This window comes from Onthophagus taurus, chromosome 2, assembly GCF_036711975.1.
Source record: "Onthophagus taurus isolate NC chromosome 2, IU_Otau_3.0, whole genome shotgun sequence".
NCBI classification, from domain to species: domain Eukaryota; kingdom Metazoa; phylum Arthropoda; class Insecta; order Coleoptera; family Scarabaeidae; genus Onthophagus; species Onthophagus taurus.
The window spans coordinates 13,498,765-13,520,301 of NC_091967.1; the positions used below are offsets into that span (position 1 = coordinate 13,498,765).

Sequence of the window (21,537 nt, forward strand, 5' to 3'; positions counted from 1 at the left end):
CTTTTTTGAAAAGAATAATAACATTTTTTAGTTTATTGAACGACGTTTCCATCTATTTTTAGCGACATTAGAACGAATTTTCAATGGCCGTGTAGACAAGCAGTGACGCTAATCACAGCTTATACTCGAAAATACTCTCTCTGCTACTTTGAATAGGTGGTGGTGCGGTAAACTTTCATTGAATGTTGTTATTACAAGTTGAAAATATTAAATTTGGTAAAGCTTTCAAGCTAAATTACGAACGGTGGCGATGTGCTGAAAATGATCATTTATTTTCATTTGGTATGGCTAAAAATAATTAATACCCTCATTCCGAAAATAACCACTTTTGAGTGCGCTCCTAAACCTGCTGTCAAAATAACTTCGTCTGCGGATGTATCGACCGATGTCTGAGCTCCGAGTATGAACATTTATTTGGTTTGGTCTATTTTTCTTAGGAGTTAAAAATAGATTTTTATGATGACAATAGCATGTCTCGTGTCGTGAGACTATTTTAGGTTTTCATTTGAATACCGGGGTGCATTAATAGGGTAACGTTTGTTTCCCTTGGGAAGGTATAATAAATAGATGATAAATTTGATCTTGATATGCGATAGTATGGGTTGGTAGTAAAACACGTGCGCGATAATTATCTAAACTTCGATTTTTTAACATAAAAATACCCTCCTAAATAATGACCCTATATTAACTAAGCCTTTGGCTAACCGTTGAATCAACTAAATAGTTGTTCTAGAAAAAACAAATTTAGATTTACTTGCCAAAAAAAAACCTATAACTATTTAAAGAATCATTTGGTCGATTAAATTTGAACTTGAAGTGAACTTGAAGGAATTCGAAATATGTAAATATATTTTCATTTATTTCAAACCCTCAAAACACAACAAAACTTACCTTTCGTAATTATCAGATAGTTGTTTCAATTTGGCAGATAAAGCATCAGCTGATGTACTCGAACATTCGCCCAAAAAGAGAAGAACCGTCTTTGATAATTGGGTGACCTCTTCTTGGTATGGATTAATAGAATCTGCTTCCGATTGCAGAATCTAAATCAACAACAAACAAGATCATTAGTAAACATTTAATTTACGAAACTTTAATTTACCTCGATATTTTGAATTGTACTTGTCACATGCTGTTTACTTCTAATTATAAGATCTATGTGTTTCGATTTTTCTTCTAACCCGACCAAAAGTCCTTCGAAATGTTGAAAACGACCCTCGAATGTTTCCCAAACCTGCGCTAATTTGGTCAGTGTATCTCTTCGCGACTCCAGATCCGATATCAGCGAATACCATTCGTTTGAAACCGCTGAACTTTGCAAACCGATATTTTGTTTATTTATTTTATCGGCTCTTTTAATTAATTCGTTAACTCGTTCCAAAAGAAGATCTAATTCACCCTGTTGATTCTAAAAAGAATTAAGATAACACAGATCAGAGAAAATCAAATCTAACTTATGATATTTAATTCTTATGAGTAATTTATGTTCAAGGTAAACATTATAATGTCATACAACAAAAGAAATAAAAAATTTAAATCGTGTAAATAATATTCTTCATAATTTAAGGTTAATCCAACCTTGAATATTCAAATAAGGCTAAATATTACAAGGTTTGCGTAAATTTAATGATCGATAAATATGTATTTTATCAAGCTATTGGTATTTTAGTGTCTTACATTGTAAGTGAAATTCTATAGTAGATACGCACGTTTAATTATAAAATTATTAGTAAACATTAACCCACAAAATTCGAGAATGTGTAAAGTTTAAATTGAATTTTGTACTCCAAGTTTCAAAGTTTCAAGTTGTTTAATTTATAAGCTAATCCAATATATAATAAAGACTGTTCTAAAACAATGTGCATATAATTTACATAAAAAATTATATAGAATTTTTGTAGCAACAAATAAAGCAAATAGCAATAAGTTAGTAACAATAATCACTACAAAAAATCGAGTTCTTGCAATATTTTATTAGATGAATGCAAAACTCTCGAAAGTACTGAATTATACAGACCGAAGAAGGTTTTTAAAAGAAGATATCAGCAACGTAGAAACTATTTGCAACATACGCGCAGTGTAAGCTGAAGGAATCCAACGGAAATAGATGTTTTATAAGTAGATGAAGCAAGTGTTATAGATATAAAATAATCCGAGGACAAGAAGAGTGAATCTTCAATATCTTTACAGGATAGAACCCACATCTTACCACCTACAGTATTTTTCCGTTTGAACAGGACGAATAAGGAAAATGTTTCTAACTTTTGTAAAAGTGAGGATGAGCTAATGGGAAAAGGAATGAACCCACCTCAAGCTACCAAGGAGAAGAGTGATGTTGACGGATATCAACCTCGTTCCCAACTCCTCTTATTCTTTAGATCCTTAAATAATAATAATAAATAATAATAATAATAAATAAATTTATTGCCATAATAAGAAACAAAAAATACAAATTAAAGAAAATGTATACATTTAACTTAATACATAAATACGGGCAAAAGGGTCGATTTATCGCGTAAGCGATATCTTCCAAACAACCCAATCAATCAGCAGTATACTAAGTTATATAGAAAAACAATAAATGAACGGCAAGCTACTATGCTAAACTTATGGTCACCAAAAACGGTGCATAATGATAGTTGCTGGAATAAAAGAAGAAGAGAAGAGAAGAAAAGTAGAAGAAGAGAAGAAAAGGGAGAAGAAAAAGTTTTCAGGACGATACTTGAAGAGCCAATAAATGACGTTTTAGGTGGTTTTTAAATGTTACAAGGTGAGGAATATTACGGATCTCAGTAGGTAGACTATTCCAAAGGGTTACTGCCTGCACTGCAAACGATTTATGGTAAATCTCGGTACTATGGGTCGGGAACATAAGCACAGAATCTAACTGAGATCTAGTAGGTAAACCATGCGACGACAAGCGTTGAAATATACAATACAAATACCTTGGGGTTTGATTGTGAAGAACAGTATATAACATAGTTAATATACGAAACGATCTACGGTTCTGACAGCTTAATATCTGCAAATAATTACGGTATGGGGTTATGTGTTGAGATCTCTCGAGATCAAAGATATACCGTATGCAGTTGTTTTGAAGTCTTTGCAGTTTGTTTCGTAGTGTTACCGAAAGATCAGGATATGCCGTGTCAGCATAATCAATATGGGGGAAAATCAGGGAAAAACAAAGATTACGACGGATCATAGGAGGAAGGAAGCAACGGAGACTTTTCAGTGAGTGGAAACAATGATAGACCTTTCTGCAGACGGATTGAATTTGAGGTTTCCAGGACATTGTAGAATCCATAACCACCCCAAGGTTTCTAACCGTGTCTGACAGCTGAATAATGTCTCCGTCAAGCATTAAGTGAATGGATGAAAAATTATTCAGCTTTGCCAGTAAAGGTCGACTGCCAAACGCAATTGCTTGAGTTTTAGCAGTATTTAATTTAAGGCCATAACGTTTGGACCAATCCAAAATATTGGAAAGATCATGATTAAGACGTGCAATTGCTTCCGGAAAATCATCAATAGTTGTCGTAGTGTAAATTTGGAGGTCATCAGCATACACATGATAATTACAAGAAATACAGTGGGTGACGGCATTAATAAAAATCGAAAAGAGCAACGGACCCAACACCACATTTAATATCACAAGCAGACGAGAGCGCAGAATCAGCACGCACACACAAGGAACGACAGGAAAAGTAAGATTGAAACCAAGATAAACATGAAGAGGTAAATCCAAGGGCAGCTAGTGACGCCAACAAAAGATCGTGATCAACCGAATCAAGTAATACAAGGATGGTAACACAACGTTTGTCGCAAGCATACGTAATATCATCCGTAATCTGAATAAGCGCTGTTGTCGTGCTATGACCCTTACGAAAACCCGATTGAAAGTCGTTGTGCAAGTTAAATTTTTGTAAATACTCTTGAACTTGTAGATAAACAAGGCGCTTGAGAGCTTTAGATAGAACAGATAAAATGGAGATAGGGCGAAAATCATTTAAACTTGAGGGACTCTTGGATTTGGGTATAGGGACAACATGAGCAACCTTCCAGATTGAAGGGAATGAGGATCGTTCAATTGAGAAGTTAAAAATGTGGGTAATAGGAGTAAAAACAATATCCAATATAGGAAGAAGAAGTTTGAGACCAACTCCATCAGCTCCCACACTCGTAGACCTCGAGTGATTCAAGGCATCGCGGACTTCTGACGCTGTGACCAGGACAAAGGAGAAAGAGGAGGATTTAGATGAGGCAAGAATTTCAGAAATAGTTGTCATCCTAGTCCCACCACTAAATGATTAAGGAACGATCAGGTACTGATACTAGGGCGTGTAACATAGAACAGTTTAATGTTATCTGCATCATAACAGAGAGGCTACTGCCACCCTGTGTTGCCACTTGCAAATGATGAACGGCTATCGCACTAATTCATAATTCATTAAATCCAAGATTTCTAGTCTTAATAACTAGAGCTGTCACAATATTTGGACGACCACAATATTTAGATGATGACCCGCTAGGATACACCATGACCTTGACATAACTCTTTTCTTCGTTTTTGTCTAAATCTAGTAGCTAGTTTGAAAGATAAAAAACAATGTAAAAAAATGAAAAGAAATATACATAGTTGTTTCAGATACGTTTAAAGAACGGGAGCTTCACGCGTTGTGCAAATCTCGGCGTTGAGCAAGGTTGGGTTGGATTAGATTAGGTTGTATAAGCAGAATCAAGTTTCCAAAGATATGGAAGATGATGTTTTACTAGCAAAACCTAGCATACGTGGATCAAGAACATACCCGCCTAACATACCTGCTGGAAAGACGTACAAAGTGGCAGATGAAAGAGATTTATTGGATGACCATCAGTGTAGTTAGTGAAGATAAAGATCAGTTGTTCACGGTATTACAAATAGAATCAAGAGAAATACTCCAAAAAATTAAGGTATGGTATTCCAACATAAAAACGTCTTATACAAGGAGATCATCACTATGACTGCAATGTGAGAAGACTTGGGATAAATAACACCGTATAATATCTCCGAATGGTAAAATTCACAAGGTAACAAGCAACGCATAATGGTAGTAATTCAATTTCTTGCAGAAAAAAATTATATTTTATTCTAAACAATGACTAAACAATGACTAATAATTTGATTTTTGTAAAAATGGTTTAAACCAATTTTTTACGTGCAGAAAAAGTTTTAACTAAAAAAAATAAATAATTATTCTCTTTGCAGAGGTCAAGAAACTGCTAATGGACGACAAGATATTACTTGCAAAAGACTAGATGGTGCTTACAGAAGACTAGACATTATTCACAGAAGACGAGATAATGCTGGCAAAAGTCTAAATACTATTGGCAGAGTACTAGATACTGTCAATGGAACAGTAGATACTGCTAATAACAAATTAGATACTGATGACAAAATATAAGATTCTATCAATTGAAAACTAGATCTTCCTTATAAATCAGATTTGGATAGTATTTAGGGCAGTATTTAGACTAGACACTGCTAATAGAGGACAAGACACTACAGAATCAGATTCGGGTGTGTGCTGGTTTTACGACTTGGAAAATACTGACGAACTGCTAGATTAGAGAAAAATGTGGTGATGATATAAGGGAGAGTAACCTGGGGCCTCATATTTCAAAGAGCGATAAGTGGTAATCGATACGGTGGATGGTGCATGAGATTATAAAAAGAAAAAAACAGAACTAGAGCGAAGACTGGGGAATATGAGGTATCTTCTTTTATTTTCCTTTCGGCATAAACATCATATTGATACATATTCATCAGCTCTTCTCCACCTCACGTTCTTATATTCTTTAGCCCTATATTTGTATAAAACGTAGGAAATTAAGCTTTTGCCATTCTTTTTGCAACATTTTGTATAATTTACGACAAAAGCTATATTTAAAAAATAAAAACCTGAACTTATCGGAACCACGTACAGCGTGCTCTTTGTTTGTTAGAGTGCTTTTTAGAGAGTGAATTTTGCACGCTTAGCAGAAATGTTTCTCATGTACATATATTTGCATTATGCATGCAGGTTCTGTTCAATTTGAACTTGAACGTCGCCTTTAAGAAAAAAATTCTAGCAGCATGTTCGAAATTTTAATTTTTAACAAAATAAATGGTATTTGTCATAAAAACAACATAATTTATAATAACGAATAATATTACCACAGTGAGGAATTTCTGTAAAGATTTTCTCGTCGTGTTATCTTTGGGTTTTTATAAACCGCATCCGTTACGTTTTTTTAGTTATGTAATTAACATTATATATCAACGTAGAATAAATATACGCTTAATTAGAGCTCAAAATTTAAAATCAACATTTTGGGAATGATTTAAATCAGCTGTGTTTACACAGATATTAATAAACTCTCGAAACGCATCTAGTTATCAAAGCGGTTCCAGCAACTCATTCCTATTTTTAATAAATTTATCCAATAGATTAAGATAGCGCCACACCTGATAATATCTCAATTGACGCTGTGCTACTGGAACGTATCGAAATTTCAAAAAAAAAAATGTAAATTAATGTTAATATGATGAGTATTAACAAAGAAGGGTAAACGAACGTAACTAAAACAATAAAGACTGGTTGTTTTTATTTTTGGTTACAATGACCGTTTTTGCATATTTCATGAATTTAATTTTATTGTACGGTAATTGAAATTGCAATGTGTATATTTTTGTAAACTGAAATTATTTTATTAAACTTCATAACGGTTAGTTAAAAAATATCTTTTATCAGAGTGAATCAAATCCAGAATTGAAAAAAAGCACGATTTTATAACCCATTTCATGTTTAAACAATGCCGTAATTACTATTTTTAAATAGCCATAGTTTGTTTAAAATTTTCTAAACATTTTTTTGCAGATTATGATACTGAACCAATATCCGCGATTTTTATCAAGCTATTTACAGTTACCTTATCATGAAGGTAAATAAAGATAATAAATACCACACAAATAATAAATTTCAATTACCCACTAGACTAACGAAATCTTCAATTTAATTTATTGCTTCTCAACTTTCAATAAATTTCTCAATAGATTTTCCTACACTTACACTTTAACCGAAAAATAAACTAAGGAATAACTCGATAATCCTAATATTAGTGTGCCACAATAGTCTTTTTTTTTTTTTTTCAAAGTTTTTTTTTAAACAGTCCATACACAGAATTCCGTTTTTTTACATTGCGGATCGGAAACCGCGCGTTCCGTGCACGTGAAGAGACCGGCAAGGTGTATGTCAAACTGCCGGCGAATCTGCTAAACGAAACGGCTGCTCTACGTTTTGGATCGATAACGTTTCTGAACGGGGCAATGCCGCCATGTGGTGCTGCTATCAACGAAGTAGGCGTGATGTCATGTGTTGTAGAAAATATGATATCAGAACTATATAAGAAAATGACATCATCGGTTGTTTATGCAACACTTGCTTCCAGACCAATGTTTAACAGGTAAAGGTGGGGTAAGCACCGGGTTTTCGTTTAATTTGGTATGGACGTGAGTAAGTTTATAAATGACCCGAGAAGACGGCAACAGACAATTAATTACCTTGAAAAATTGCTACCGATTGCAAATACTTGAGAAAGTGAGAGTACAGGTGATTCATTCTTTAAATGTTTATGGGCAAAATATTTCATCTTTAAATAATTTTTATGTTTTATTTATTATAAAATTTACCGGGTTAGCTACTTTATCCTTAGTACATATTACGATATACTGCATGGACCATAAAGATAATAGATTGTAAAACAATATGATTTTGTTGTCTAATCGGATTTATTTTTAACCATCGTACCACAAAATAATATTACAAATGTTGAATGGAATTACGTACACCACGTGGTTCTTTTATAGGAAATTAGACGAGAAATCAATGAAACTTTTGGCAAACTGAGTTTCATCATTCCCCAAAGAAAATAGGCAATTTCGTGGAAGATCTTATTTGTCACATTTTTATTATTTTCGAACTAGACGGTAACGTGTTGTTTATTAATAGTATATATTCCATATTGAAAGAAAGAAGAAACGTAACATTACAGCAAGATGTTCACATGATGAACCTAAGACGAAGTACATGGCATTGTTTTTCTTTTTAAAATATTCAGCTTATAATTGCATTTTGAAGATGGCGCACGGTTTGCTTTTTAAAACGTTTATTTTGTGGTATTAGGTTCTTTTAGATAATGCATGACAAATTAATAATTACGAACAGTGAAAGTGATGATGCAAACATTTGTTCAAAAACGGCAGGAAAAAAGGAAAATTACAGTCCGAACTAGTAAAGTTAATTAATTATATAAGATCACAGAGCCAGTTTGGTCTATAATAAGCAAAATAATTTGAGTATATTACATGAGGATATTAGCACATATTTTCACCAGTAAAGATTTTATGGATTAATGAGGAGTGTGATAATGTATGGAACAAAAATATGGGGGTGGAATGAATACAGGATGGTGGAGGAGATCCAGGAGAGATATTGGATGTGGGCTTTAGGATTGAGGATTTGAAGCTGGAAAACATATGGGTGGAAGGAGAGGAGCGACTTTAAGAGTGGGGTGGGAGAGTATGGACAACAGGAAAGAAAAAGATGCAACAAGAGGAAATACAAAGAAGGAGGTGGGAAGGGTCAACACTGTGGACGGAGTTGGAACAAGAAGGCGCGTTCATGTGGACGAGGAGAATAAGTATAATGGTATGTCTAAACATTCGTGAGTGGCTTTCGAGCGCTGATTGCGCAGCGGTATTGCATAGGCCGCGTAGCACTGCCGCGCAAACATTCTTAGGTATGTCAAAACTAACGTGCGGCAGAATTATGTCCTGCAAATGCCGCGTGTTGCTACCACAGTATGTTTGGACAGACCTTGTCATAATAATGGAGGACATTCCGGGTATTTGATGGAGGGAGAGGGGTAGAGAAAAAGAAACAATGAACCCAATACCGCCTGTTAGTTTTTTTCAATCGCTTTTTTTTTAATGTATAATAAGGCAAGTAATAACACTTTTCTATTTAACATTTCTAGAATGTTATTAAATGCATCACTTTCGAAATTATGGAGAACAATAATTTTGCCGAAGAAAGGAATTCAACATAAATACCAGATGTTTCAACGTCGATATGTGTGCGACGATACAACGCGATTCATGAACAATTAAACAGTTGAGTCGGCTATAAATTGATAATGCACTGCGATTTTAAACCAATCGAAGTGAATTGTTTCGTCGACGATCAATCGACTGTTGTGCCTAGTCTAAAGCATATTATATACTACTGTATATAGTTATACAGTATATAGTTATATGCTTATTACGCATATTATATACATTATTATATAGCAGTAAAGAAGAAAGGTATTGGACTTCAAACGAATTGATTGCAACATCATTTTTTCTTAGCACAACTTATATTTTGCAAACATTATGTAGAATTGAGCAGTCTGACCGGGTTTTCTTCTCACTGATAAAGTGGTTTCACCTTAAATTTAATAGTACATTGTCAAAACACACGAATTTATTAGTCAACCCAAGAAAATTGGAGTGTGGTATAAAATGGGTCTTAAAATTACAAAAACAGTGTTGTGTATCAAAATATCCATACACAGTTTATTTCGTTACTTGAATTGAACGTGATTACTATTCACTTGGGGCCAAGGCTCAACGATTATTAATAATTGAGCCTTATAATTAGAGCTTTAATCATTTAATAGTCTTAATTATTGATTAGAATCTTAATCAATTATTGTTTATGAATATGGCGTAAATATTTCCTTCGTGTTATTTAAATAATTTGAAGCATAAAGACGTTTTAATCCTGTATAAAATAATTGCATGCTATTATACCCTGACGATTTATCATTTTCACTGCAGAAGCTCGTAATAAACATCAATATAAAGTTTCAGCTTGATAAATTACACTTAAAACACGTACAAAACCGTACCTGACGTGCTCAAACTACTGAAATCGATCTAGATTATGCAATCTTGCGGTAAAATAATACTATTTTTATTTTAGTCATAGATAAAATTGTAAAAAAGAAAACACTTACCTGTACATCGTTTAAAGCATGTGAGATTTTTTGCGTGTTGAAATGTAGTCCGGCCAAAGTGCAAACTGGTTCGTCGACGAATTTCGTTCTTGAAATCACTGATTTCACTTTATCTAACATTTGGCAGTATTCCTTCCAAATTTCGGCGTCTTGTTCTAATTGGGCGCGTTCTGATTTGGCTGAGTTTAATGTATTCTTTAAAACTTGGGTGTGCTGTTGTTGTTCCCTGCTCAATTCTTCTCGTTCGCCAGCGGTTAAACTCGGCCAAATTTTATCTGCGGCTTGTTGGATTAAAATCGATACCAATTCTTTCATTGAAGCTTCCGTGCTAAAGAAAATTTTATGTTCTTCGAGATCGGAGACTATATTGGCAAAGTCAACACCATCTTTGTTACTTTGAAGTCTAATTTCAGCTTCTTTAACCCAATTGTATAATTTTAGTTTAAGGGCTTCGTATTCCTCTCTTAAAGCTTTGTTGTTTTCGAGATATTTTTTGCGTTCTTCTAATTCTCGTGGAAGTGATTGGAGTAAAGAACTTGCCTCGGAAAGTTTTTCTATTAACGATCCCGGCATTCCATCATCATGTCTAGTTTTATCTTGAACGTGTCTTACTCTGTCTAAATAATTGTTAACATCACCAGCTAATTTTCCGTGAGCTGCAAGTTCAGTGATTACATTTTGAATGTCTCTATTTAATAGAGGCCTTGATCGAATTGTCGCTTCATTTCCATGTAACCAATCCAAAATTTCGTCTAATTCCGCTGCTAATTTTTTGTGTTCTAAAGCAGTGTTTTCGTGTTTTTCCTTTTGCCTTTCAACTTCTCTTCTCAAATTTTGTAACGATTGCTTCAACGATTGTAATTGTTCCGTAACATCATTTCTATCTTGAGCAGAACCATCTGCTATGATTTGTTGGCCTTTATCATAAGCAGTGGCTAACAATGCTTCACATTCTTGAATTTTATTTATGATATTTCCGTAATTTTCGATTTTTTCTTCGACAGTTTTACCAGATTTTTCGATATCGCGTACAACTTCAGTGTATTTAGTAATAAAATTCATTATTTCCGTAATCAAAGCTATGTATTGCTCTCTAATAAGGAGTAATTGTTTTAATCGAGCGATTTGATCTTCAACACTTTTCATTAAATCATCTTGTTGGCTCAAAACTCCTTGAAGATCCTTACTGGTGCTTGGAATTTCAGCTAATTTCGCTCTGTTAGATTTTAAATCTCCCAAAATTTTCTCGTAACTTTGTAAAATATTTTTAACATCCTCAACTTTGCTTCCGATTGGTTTATTTAAATCTTTGAGTGCGTTTTGAATTTCTTGCATAAATTGCAAACTTTCAGCAATTTTTTGGGCTGCATCTCTTTGTTGATGTAAATGATATTTCAAGCTATTTGTTCTATCTTGGATTACATCAACGATTTGGGCATATCTATCTTTAATGTTCTTTAATTGTTCGTTCAATGTAATTTTGTCGCTTTCGGAAATTGTTGGGAGAATCGCTTTGGCTTGCTCATTTACTTTATCGATATTTTCTTTCATTTTCTTTGCGTTTTCACTCAATTTGAGGTATTTTTCAAGTTGTTCTTCTAAGATTTCGATGCTAGATGCACGGATATCGTCGGATGTTGCGACTTCAGCTTCTTTTAACCAATCCACACATTTATTAAGATCACCCTCAAATTGTCTACGTCCTTGTAACAAATCAGTTAGTGCCATAATTTTTTGTTTAGAGTCGTGTTTAAGAGTATCGTATTCGTCTTCGACTTCTTTTAATAGGCGATTTAATCTTTCTTTATCTTCATCGCTGCAATCTTTTAGAAGACTATGACCTAATTTTAATAGATCATTAAGATCGCCTTCGTAGAATTCTTTAATTTCGGTGTCGTAAACTTGGTGTTGAGATATCTCCTTTTCAACAACTGTCGATTTTAATGGTAAATACCCCGATAGTTTTTGAATGTCTGAGTTTTTCGCTTTGAGCCAGCGTTTAGCTGCTTCAAGGTTAGCTTCAAAGTTCTTTCTTGTATTAACCGCCGATGCGGTGTTTGAGATTTCACTTTTTATTTTGTCGATTAAAGCATCTTGTTCTGCTCCTAATTTGTCAAGGGCTGCCTCTAAAGCGTTTTGTTCAATCGGCTCAAGTTCGTTTACCATGTTGCTAACTAACGTTGCTAAATTTTCTCTTTGGGCAATTTTATTTTCAGTTTGTTTCAATAAATTGTTTAGCGCCTCTAGTTTTTCTTCAGCTTTGCGGCTTTCAAATCCTAATGGTGTTGCTTTTATTTCTTCTGCTTTTTGCTTAACCCAATCGCGAGCTTGCTCGATTTCATTACGAGTATCATCGATTCTTTTCTTTGTTGTCTCTAACACTTGTAATTTCCTTTGAAGGCGTTTCGCTACATCGTTCTTCTTCCTTTCAACACTTTTTAGTTGTTCCTCAATTTGTTGGGCATCCAAGTTATTGACAACGTCCATTACTTTAGCAGCTAATCGTTTAATTTCTTCCATTCTCTTAGGAGCTTGATCATCAAATTCTGTTTGAAGATCCATAGTCACTGATTGTTTCTGAACACAACTCATTCCACTTCCTTTATCAACGACATCAATTCTTTTAGACAAATTATCGAACCAAGCATTCGTTGCTTGAATATTTTGAAGATAATCTTCAATTAATTGTTGATTTCCTTGTTTATCCACTATGGCGTTATTAATCTTCAATTCCAAATCATCAAATAATTGCTCCAACTCTGCATTATCATCATCCGGTCCAGTTAATTCAGAATTAAGTTGAATTCGTTTCTGACCAACCAATGTTAATAAATCATTCATGTTTGTTATGTCTTGCTTTGCCGCGTCCGATCTCAATTTAGATGGTCGCAGTGCCCAATCTGTTATGGTAGCCTTTTCTGATAAAATCCAATCTTTAAGTTCAGCACGTTGTTTTTCTTTTGATTCAAATTGAGCCACCGATGAAGTTAAATTACCCAGATGATTTTGCACCTGATCAATTAAATCTTCTAATCTTGCACGAACTTCGAGTTCTTTGATTGGAATAGGTGGCGGTAAGGTATCTCTTGGACTACTTGGACGACTTATTGAAGCTGTTGCAGCTTCGCATGCTTGAACTGCAAGAGCTAGCCTTGATTTTTCATTTTGCAAGAAGTTGTGAATGCCCTGAAAAATTATTTCAATACATAAATATTTTGGGAGTAATTACTTAATATTGCTTACCCTAGCTGTTTCCAAAAGTTCTTTAGCTTCTTGTAAATTATTAATAGGCTTCTCCATTTCTTCATCCAATATCGGTTCGTATTTATCCAAATTATTGCTAATACTGTCAATAGTGGCTTCGTACTCTTTAAATTTAGCCAACGAATCCAACAATCTATTTTTAATTTGCACAGCTGTTTGTAGCAATGAATTGTAACTTTCTTGCACGTTATTTAATTGTTTTTCAATAACGTCTTTTACGGTTGGAATTCCCGAGTATCTTTCAATTTGTCCATGTCCTTTAGATTTTAAATCATCCAAAGTCGATTGATACTTTTGAATATCATCTAATAAAACTTCGTGTTGAGAAATTTGTTCTTCAGTTTGTTCACGATTGCTAATATATAAAGAATTATGGGCCATCAGATGGAACGAAATTTGTAACAACCACTTTTCTGTATCTTGAAGACTTTGGTGGTAAATATTATACGCGTTCATTTCTGTTTCTAAGTTTTGTTTGCGTTTATCGCAAAGAGAAACGATTTTATTGTAACGTGCGTTAAGAAGTTTAACACTTTCATTGGCAGCTGATTGTTTAGCCCAAGTACTTAAAACGCTCGCCTCCGATTGCAAATTATTCAAATCGACGTTCTTATTAGCGATTTCATTCTGCAAATTTTTAAAGAACTCCAACGATGTTTTTATCTCGCTTAATTCACCCTTCGTATTTGGAGTTTGCTGCAGAGTATTTTCAGTTTCACTTAACCAACTTTCTAATCGCTTTTTGAGTAGGTTAAAATCGTCCCATCGGCTTAACCCAGCTTTAATTTGAGCTTGCAAAGATGTTACGTTCATACTTAACTGTTCGAAACTATTTCTCATTTCTGAGAGATCATCCCGAATTTGTTCTTGTTTATTTGGCGGTACTGTATCGATCGCTTTCGTAAACGCTTCTTGGAGTGATGTTAAAAGATTTTGACCTTCAGGCATTTGGGCTAAAAGAACCACAACCGTTTCCATTTTCTCTTTCAATACCGATTCGTCACCTTCGCCTAGACACGTTTGAAGTGTGGTGTGAGTATTTTTTAACCACTCATCGATTTTTTCTTTAGCCTTTATAAATTCAGTTAGATCAGAAAGACTCTTTTCGACTTTTGAAACTAATCCTTGGGCGTTTGTAAGAAGATTTGTGTACATCCCTTGCAATTGAACTGTTTGATCTCTAATCCAACTACACGCACTTTGTTCCATAAGACTTTCGCAATTATCGTTGAGTTGTTCCATTTCTGGTTTTTTCATGGTGATATCTTTGAGGATGTTTTTAGTCCTTTCTAAATCTTCGGGTGTTTTTCTTTCGTCTACTTTTTCATCATCAATTTTCTTTCTATACGTTTCAATCCATTGTTTTAAGTCGTTGTAACTGGTCAAGTAAAGTTCCCAAGCTTCGATACATTTCTTTAATGATTTTTCAGTGTCTTTACAAACATATTGAAGCCCTTCCCAATCGTTCTTTAATTGCTCAATTTCTTGTTTGATTATACTCTGTCCTTCATTTCCCGTAGTTTTCATAACGGATATACTGATTTTAATTGTTTTGTGTATAAGATCATCGCATGCTGATAAAGACGAAATAATTTCGGATATTTTTTGAAATTTTTCTTTCGTTTTATCAAGATTATCGTGTAAATTGGAACATTGTTGGATTTGGTGATGTGTGTTTCTAATCCAATCTGATGTTTCTTGGTAAATTTGTTTGTATTGTTCGTGTTCTTTAACTTGATTTTCCAAACTTTGGATGTTATCAGAGACGCTTTTCTTTAATTTGTCGTATTTTTCGAACGTGGTCTTGTATTCATCGAAATTTAAAGATTCATCTTCATCGATTGCTGATTTTAATTTATTAAACAAATCACTGTGGCTTCCAATATCTCTTTGTAGGTTCTTATATTTTTCTAATTGGGCTTTTTTCTCGCTTAATTCGTTTAAGAATCCTTTATCAGATTGAATTTGATGCTCGACATCTTGTAGCCACTCAACAATCATACTGTGCATTTTGCTAATCGATTCAAGTTGAGTTGCGCGATTTTGTAATTTATTTCGAGCTTCGTTTACGTCTTCAAGCAATTTTTCCATATCTTGTTGAAGATTTTCAGTATCTTCCTGTATTTTAACCGCTCCTGATTGTTCGGTATTCATGATAACTTTTTCTTTCAACTCGAGTATGTATCGGAGTTTGTTTTGACCTTGTTCCAAAGAAGCTCGTATTCCTTTTACTGTTTGCAGTTTATTATTAACTTCGCTTAAAACATTTGGAAGCTCACTGCATTGATTCAATTTCTCTCTTGTTCTGTACACCCAATCTTGACATTCTTGATACAACGCGTTATGTTGTTGGTGTTCTTGATAATGTAACTCTAAACGTCGCATTATTTCTTTAGCCAAAGATAATATTGCGTTGTATTTAGTGGACATTTGAGTAACAGCATTACTAATTCTTGTGTCCGCGCACGTTTCGAGTAAAGATTGAGCTTTCATATTGAGCCGATCTAAATCTTTTTGCCAATCAAATAATGTTTGAAGATGCAATTGAAATTGTTCTAAAACCATTCGTTTTTCTTCAAGGCCATCTTGAAGTTTGTTATAGGATTGTACTAACTCTTCAGTTTGGGCGAGCCATTCTAACGCATCTTGATATTGTTCCTCGTATTCGGTCCATTTTACGATGCCCACTTCAAGAAGGGATTTACTGTTAGTGAGTGATTCAACGTAATTATCAAAATCATCTTGAAGAAGGCCGAGTTCTTCTTCAATAATTTCTTTATCTTCTTCATCGGCACATTGGACCGCTAAATCTCCTTGTTCTAAAGCGTCTTCTAGTTTCTTTTGACCAATTGGTTGTTCGTTTAAAAGCACTTTTAGTTGGGATAATTTGCTACTCAATGTTTCTTTATCACCGGTTGGTTCAGAACATTTGCTTAATTTTTCTTTAGCAATTCTTATCCATTGCATGAAGTCATTAACGGCATCAACGAACGCTTGGTGTTGTTCAACGGTTTCTTTTTGTTTAGCATATAATTCTTTGGCTTGTTTAGATAAGCTTTCGTATTTTGTTGAAATTTCGGACGCGGGAGCGCCTTGCATTAAATCCTCAGCTTTGGACGTTACAGATTGAATCATCGGTTCAAAAGATTCAATGTCTTGAACAATATTGTTGGTTTCTCGGAGAGTTGCTTTTCTTTCGCCAATCGGTAAAGAACTCAAACCACTTTGACCTTTCTTAGCGACCACTCTTTGTTCGCAAACTTGTTGTAATTTAGCTTCACGATCGGTTATCCATTGTCTTAATTGATTATAAGATGAGTCGTAATCAGCCCATTGAAGAAGGGCTGTTTCTAAGTTAACTTTAGCTGTTGACATCTTTTTAACTAATCGCTCCCATTCTGTTTGTAAATCTTTAATTTCGTTGTTAATGGTTTCTTTTCCGTCAGATCTTGTGTTTCGTAAAACTTTCTCTCCATTATTAATTGTAGTATGAACTAAGCTTTGCCCTTCTTCTCTTCTTTGTAATAAATCTTGAATCTTATCCAACCTGGATTGAAGTTCTTCTTTACTGCTACTCGACGTTCCATCCGAACAATTTCTTATTAACTCTCGAGCGTTTGCAATCCACTCCTTACTCTTCTCTAAATTATCATTAAATTCTTGGTGTTGTTCGAAATTCGTTTCAACTTTCTTTAAGACATCGTTAGCAAAGTTCAATTCAACTTGATAGCGGGAATTTAATTGTTGAAGTTGGTTGTTAACGTAAGTGTCTAATGGTGATTTTAGAAGAACTTTAGCGGATTCATTGAATTTGTCGATTTGATCTCTACCAACTTTGAGTTTATGTAGAATTTCTTTTACATCTTCTACTTGTTTGGCTTTTTCTTGCAATGTAGCTGATAAAGCTATCTTTTGGTTTTTCGTTAAGATTGCTATTTGTTGTAACCAATCCGATAAACGTTCGTATTCATCTTTATAATCACGCCAATGTACTAAAACTTTTTCAAGTTGATCACGTTGTTCTCGAAGATCTGTAAAAATAAAGATTATATTTATTTATCAGTATAGTAAAACTTAAAAGTCCTACACTAGACCTACAACTAAAAACATTTGAGTGTAGCTCGCATCTCTTAAGAAGGCTAAACCCGAATATTTCTAGTTCTAGGTCTAGTGTTAGTTCTAATGCTAGTGTTAGTTTTAGTTTTAGTAACTAACATTTAGTAATTAATTAATTATGTTTAATTACCTTTAAATAGTCGTTCATAACTTTCTCTGATAGCTCTAGTTTCATTTCTAATAATTTCTTGTCCTGGTCCACTGGTACTAGGTATAACAACTTCTGCACTTTGCTCTAAATTATCTAATAAAACTTCACCTTGCGCTTGTTTGTTTAACAAAGTATCTAATGGCGCTGCAAAATTTTCTACTGCCATTTTATCGCTTAAAGGTCTCTGTTTGATTTGAGGTAATTTTTCTTGAGCTCTTGTTAACCATCTTTGTAATTCTTCATAAGCTTCCTTATAGCTTTTATGGTCCTGATATTGTTGTTCTCTTTCATATAATAATTTCTAAAAGAAAAAAAATTTAATGTACATCCTTAGTTAATAACAAAAAACTTACTTGAATTTTTCCAAATAATTCATCAAATTTATCTAGAATTTGTTTAGCTTCACTTCTAGCTTGACTTTGTTGTGCCGTTGCCAACATATCAGCCGCTTTACTCTTGAGGTTATCCACCTCTATTTTTTCACATCTAACTTTTTCTTCGACATTTTTAATTCTACTCAATTGAGCTTTCTTTTCGGGAATATTACTTTGGAATTGTGATAACTCACCCAATTGAGTTTCCAACCATTCAATGGTTTTATTTAAACCTTGAGTTTGTTCGAGTAATCTCGTCCATTTTAGTATAGAATCGTCCAACACAGCCTTGGTTTCGATCATTTTTGATGCTAAACTAGACCATTGTTCTTGCAGATTCGTTAAGGTGTTGTTTATGGCTTCATGGCCACTTGGCGCTGTATTGGCTAAAACAATTTGTACCAACTCGACAAGGTTTTGAATTTTTCCGTATCCCTCCTCTTTAAATAATATTAAATCTTGTAAAACGGCAAGTTTAACTTCTAACTCCTTCTGATTGATAGATGTCAGATCCGAACAGTACAACAATTTTGCGCGAATGTCGTCTAACCAGAGTTGACATTGAGCTACTTTTGTTTCAAAATCTTGATGGTTATTGACGTATTGTTGCCAACGCGACGTTAAATCTTTAACTTTATGGAAGATTTGTTGATATTTAATTCCTAAATCGGACACTGATTGGGAACCGATTCTCTTTAATTGTTGACCTCGTTCCGTTACTCTATCAATTTCTAATTCTTTAGCTCTTATTTCACCGTTTAATTCTTTCAAGGTGGCTAATTGATCTTCTTTTTCTGGTAAGGTGGCTTTTAAGTCAACTTGGTGTAATTTTGTGTCTGTTTCTCTTAACCAATGTTGACATTTTTCTTTTAGGTCTTCGTAATCGGACCAATTTTCTAATTTGGCTTCGATTGCTTCGATCGTTTTTTCTAAAGAGGACATTAATTTTGCCCATTCTTGTTGAAGGCTATCTGATTGCGATCTAATGCTGGGTTGCCCAGTATCTTTAGTGCCAGCGATTACTTTATCTGAAAGATGTTTTATTGATGTTATTCTTATTGTTTCTTCTGGTAATGTAGAATACAAATTCTTTAATCTCTCTAAGTTGGAGCATAATGTGATTCTCTCAACATCGGTATCACCCCAAAGAATCACGTTGTTTTGAAGATCAACAATCCAATCTTCAGTCTCGGAAATTCCTTTATTAAATTGTTGATGATCGCTGACAAAAGTTTCGTATTTTTCCACAAATCTTTGGCCTCGTTTTAATATTTTAGAGTGTTGTTCCGTAATAATACCAAGTTGTTGATCGATTTTTTCGTTTTTATCTGGTAAACTATCGACTTTATCGCGAAGATCAACAATATCTTGTTGGTGAGTTACAGCGTCGTATAATAAGTTACGATAAGCTTGTAATTGATGTTGTTTCTCTTCAAGGGTTTCACGTAAAATAAGTTCTTGTGGTAATTGTTGTTCGATGGTTTTCAACCACTGTTTAATACTTTCCACTGATTCATCAAATCCAATCCATCTACTTAATTTAGCCTTGAAATCTCTTTCAGTGCTGCTTATGTTATCAAATAATCCTTCGAAAGCTTGTTGAAGATTTTGAAGTTGTTGATTAATAATTTCGCGACCTTGAGCAGCAGTTGTAGAATATAATTTTTCACCTAACTCAATCGTATTATTGAGAAGCAAGTTAGCGCTGGTTTGTTGGGAAAGTAGCTCTTCTATCACTTTTAATTGTTCTGCTAATACATTTTGAGTACCAGTTTTAATGCTTTCTTTACACGCGTTAAATCTAGATTTAAATTAAATGAGTTTTAGTATAAAATATAAAGCGTTAATCATTAAAATTACCTTGCTTGAGTTGCTGCTATCCAATCAGTACATTGCCGATACTTCTCATTGTATTGTTTATGATCATTTACTGCTTGTTCACATTTTTTCACAATTTCTTTTGTGGTACTTTGTACTGATTGAAATCGGGAAGTTATTTGTTGCATGTTGACTGAAATGTGTGTATCTCCACTAGTTTGAACAAGTTCCGTAGATTCATCTGATAGTTTATCCAATTCAGTTTCGGTTTGTCTTAAACTGAGTATTAATGCCTAGAGAAACAAAAATTACGATTTTTAAATTATATTTTACAGTTATTACATTAGTTGATAGAGAAAGTTATTTTTGTACAGCATTCCTCAGATATATCAGAAGAAAGAATACAATCTTGATTTAATTTAACCCATTTTGTCACATTGTACACTTGAATGAGTATAGGAAGAAAATGTTAGTTAATATTCCAATTTTAGCAATTTTGTTATATTTCTTAACTCAACCCATTCAACCGAATTATACAATTTAGCTATGGCGTGTTATATTTTAGATAAGTAACAGCTCTTATTGTAAAAGTCTGTACATTTCTGAATTAAGGATTGAAGTCCTACTTCTCCGTGTTTCAAAACGTGAACCATAAATGGCCATAAAACAACGAATATTTTTTTAATGCTGACCAAGACGAACAATAGTCTATGGGGGTAGATTTTGAACCATTTGGCAACATATTGTACTCATTCAAAGACAATATTATTTTTTTCCTTTTTATTAAATTTGTTTCAACGAAATTTTGTTGCGTCAAAATGGGTTAAATGATTTTGTTATAAGTACTTTAAGAATTGTATCTGAAAAGAACAAGAGCAAGATAGACAACATTTAGAAATCTTACTTGCTCCAAATGATCACTCAGAATAATAGATTCCTTTAGTTCGTGGCTGTGAGAATCAATAATTTTAGCCAGTACCTAAATAATTTATAACAATTTAAAAATAAACTAAGAATTGTAACACTATTATTTTATTAAATTTAGGAATTAATTGTGGATTATAGGTACAAAAAAAACTTACTTGATATTTATCTAGCTGTTCTTGTTTCTCTTCCAGTGTATTTTGAAGAACGAAATTTTTCAACGTTAATTCCGCTTCGCCTAACCAAGTCAACAATCGATCCATTGCATTCTCATATTCATTCCATTGCTTCAACTTTTCTTCTAATTCATAGGTTACATTTTCATGTGAAGCGACAAATTTATCGAAATCGTATTTTAAATTGGCGATATCTCTCTGCATTCCTTCCTGAATTCTTGCAGGAAGAATAGTGGCTTTCGTTTCGACGTGTTCTTCAAGATCTTTTAATTTATTATCGGTTAATAAATCTTTAATTTCGTTAATTTTAGCCAAATTATTTTGAAGAATTTGTTTGTTTCCGGTATGGTCGGAATACATTGATAATTTGTCCCAAAGTATTTTCTGGTATTCTTGATGTTCTTTTTGAAGATCGTAAAATTGTTGATAGATTTCGATTGAGTTTTCAAATTGTTTGATTATATCCTCGCATTTTTGTTGAAGATTTTTATATCGTTTGTTGATGGTGGAAATGTTTGATAGTACTTCAGCTGTTTGTTCTTTGTTGCTAATTAATTTTACGACTGCTCGACCTTTTTCCGTTACACCTAAAAAAATGGGTTAAAAAATTTTGTCAAAAAAAAAAAAAAACTTA

At 33.6% G+C, this 21,537-nt stretch overlaps 1 protein-coding gene across 7 annotated transcripts in view; it reads right to left on the bottom strand.

The window, feature by feature from the left end:
* LOC111425851 (Muscle-specific protein 300 kDa) overlaps positions 1-21,537 on the bottom strand; it is a 112,447-nt gene that overhangs the window by 50,908 nt on the left and 40,002 nt on the right. For 6 of the 7 annotated variants that reach the window (XM_023060129.2, XM_023060130.2, XM_023060131.2 and 3 more), the window contains 9 exons: positions 20,886-21,490; positions 20,708-20,782; positions 19,846-20,096; positions 17,965-19,786; positions 17,591-17,912; positions 13,324-17,375; positions 10,081-13,266; positions 1,103-1,408; positions 892-1,043 (listed from right to left, as the gene is read on the bottom strand). In XM_023060129.2, coding sequence (XP_022915897.2) covers positions 892-1,043; positions 1,103-1,408; positions 10,081-13,266; positions 13,324-17,375; positions 17,591-17,912; positions 17,965-19,786; positions 19,846-20,096; positions 20,708-20,782; positions 20,886-21,490 — 10,771 coding nt within the window. The remainder of the gene's footprint in view (positions 1-891; positions 1,044-1,102; positions 1,409-10,080; positions 13,267-13,323; positions 17,376-17,590; positions 17,913-17,964; positions 19,787-19,845; positions 20,097-20,707; positions 20,783-20,885; positions 21,491-21,537) is intronic. The other variant, XM_023060128.2, reaches the window with a different exon arrangement.